The sequence below is a fragment of the Physella acuta genome, unplaced genomic scaffold, assembly GCF_028476545.2.
Source record: "Physella acuta isolate Inbredline_101_S28 unplaced genomic scaffold, ASM2847654v3 ptg002682l, whole genome shotgun sequence".
NCBI classification, from domain to species: domain Eukaryota; kingdom Metazoa; phylum Mollusca; class Gastropoda; family Physidae; genus Physella; species Physella acuta.
The window spans coordinates 17501-19265 of NW_026734122.1; the positions used below are offsets into that span (position 1 = coordinate 17501).

The 1765-nt window shown below is 41.2% G+C and overlaps 2 protein-coding genes across 2 annotated transcripts in view; both read right to left on the reverse strand.

Moving 5' to 3' along the window:
- Window positions 1–27, reverse strand: part of LOC131933925 (vitrin-like) — a 1896-nt gene extending 1869 nt beyond the window's left edge. Inside the window, exon 1 of the mRNA XM_059290412.1 lies at window positions 1–27. This exon is cut by the window's left edge and continues 4 nt beyond it. Coding sequence (XP_059146395.1) covers window positions 1–27 — 27 coding nt within the window.
- LOC131933926 (collagen alpha-6(VI) chain) overlaps window positions 1–1446 on the reverse strand; it is a gene marked incomplete at both ends in the record, with an annotated part of 18556 nt that extends 17110 nt beyond the window's left edge. The window contains 1 exon segment of the mRNA XM_059290413.1: window positions 1393–1446.
- Between the last annotated feature and the right edge of the window lie 319 nt (window positions 1447–1765).

Here is a 1765-nt window from a genome sequence, read left to right on the forward strand (position 1 = left end):
CGCGTTGCAGACGTTTAATGAAAACATTGTGACTCAAACAGTGAAAACTGCTAACAAGTTTCGCATTTTTTCAATTGCAATGGATGAGTCGCTGGACAGCTGTTTCATGTGTTTGGAACAAGTACAGGGCAGCAACTTGACGCACTTTCTGCAGTGCAAGGTTCCTTACATCATTTGCCTTCGAGATCATCAAAGACCTCCAGCTGCAGCTTCAGTAGCCGTTTTCTGACTAGGATTCACAGGCAGAAGAAGTGGGGACTGTTTCAATCCCAATTGAAGGAAATGTAACCAGTTGCCCAGATGAACTGCAGATGGAGGTCATTGAATTGCAAGCCAATTACTTCCTTAGGGACAAGTTTAAAAAATGGCGGGTGGGTTTTTGTGTTTGCCAAAAAGAACAAACTTAGACCACGAGTGTGTTGTCGGCCCCCGACAGTGTTTCTTTCAGACATTTTCTCCTGGGGGAGGTGTATATATGTCTATATAAATTATATAGCGTGGGGGGGGGGGCGGCCCACGGGGGGGGGGGGGGGGGAAACAACCACCTCAAAGAGATGCTTGAAAGAAACCCCTGGCCCCCTAACTGATATTTAATAGTTTAATGTGGCCTCGGGCTGGAAAAGTTTGGAGACCCTGTTCTACACACTTGTACAAATGTCCTAATTCCCATGATTCTTAATCGATAGAGATGAAACTTTGTATACTAGCTGAAGACACCTACAAGAATTTTTTTTCCCATACATGGAATCAGTGGCGTAGCGAGGTCGGGTGTCACCCGGTGCGGCACTTAATGGTGTCACCCCCAGAGGCGTAGCGACCCTTCCCGGGGACAAACTTTCAAGTTTTCGATTTGCACCCCCCCCCCTAAACTTTCGATTTGCACCCCCCTCCCCCTCAAGTTTTCGATTTGCACCCCCCCTCAAGTTTTTCTCTATATATTTTGCTATTTTTTGCCTTGGTGTCACCCCCCTAAATGGTGTCACCCGGTGCGGTCCGCACCCCCCGCACCCCCCTCGCTACGCCCCTGCATGGAATAAATTTTTTTGACAAAAACTCTTGAGGTCAAGGTGGAAGGGATTTCGCGAAAGGATAACCATCTTTGGTTCCTTTCGGTAACTTCCTGCAAACGAAACTGGCACCGACGTAAACCTTGCCAGTGCTTTGTACCGCACCAGCAAAGACCGAGGGAGAAATCACAGTACGAGCTAATCCCACTGATCTAAAAATCTAAATCTCCAGCGCGCGCCCCCATGGGTCAAACCTCTCTTTGGGGACTGTTTCCAGACACAAAAAATATCCAAATAGTTTGTGTTTGTTTCTCGGGCCATATGATGACGTGATTAAATGTGAATCTAGTGTATTGTTACTTTTTTAAAACAAATTGACACTCACTACTTCGAAGTTTTGGCGCATTTCCACCAACAAAATTCCAGTGTATAGGTACACCTAAAATAAAAATGTATTATACGTATATATATATATATATATATATATATATATATATATATATATATATATATATCTATATATATATATATATATATATATATATATATAAATATATATGTGTATATATATATGTTTATATATATATATGTATATATATTATATATATATATATATATATATATATATATATATATATACGAGAAAAATGGCCCGTTGAGGGAGGATACAACGGGCTCTAGGTTGATAGTGCTGTCTATTTTCTCGGTACTTTAATTTATTCAAAATATAGTCATAGGCATATCTCTAAAACATGCAC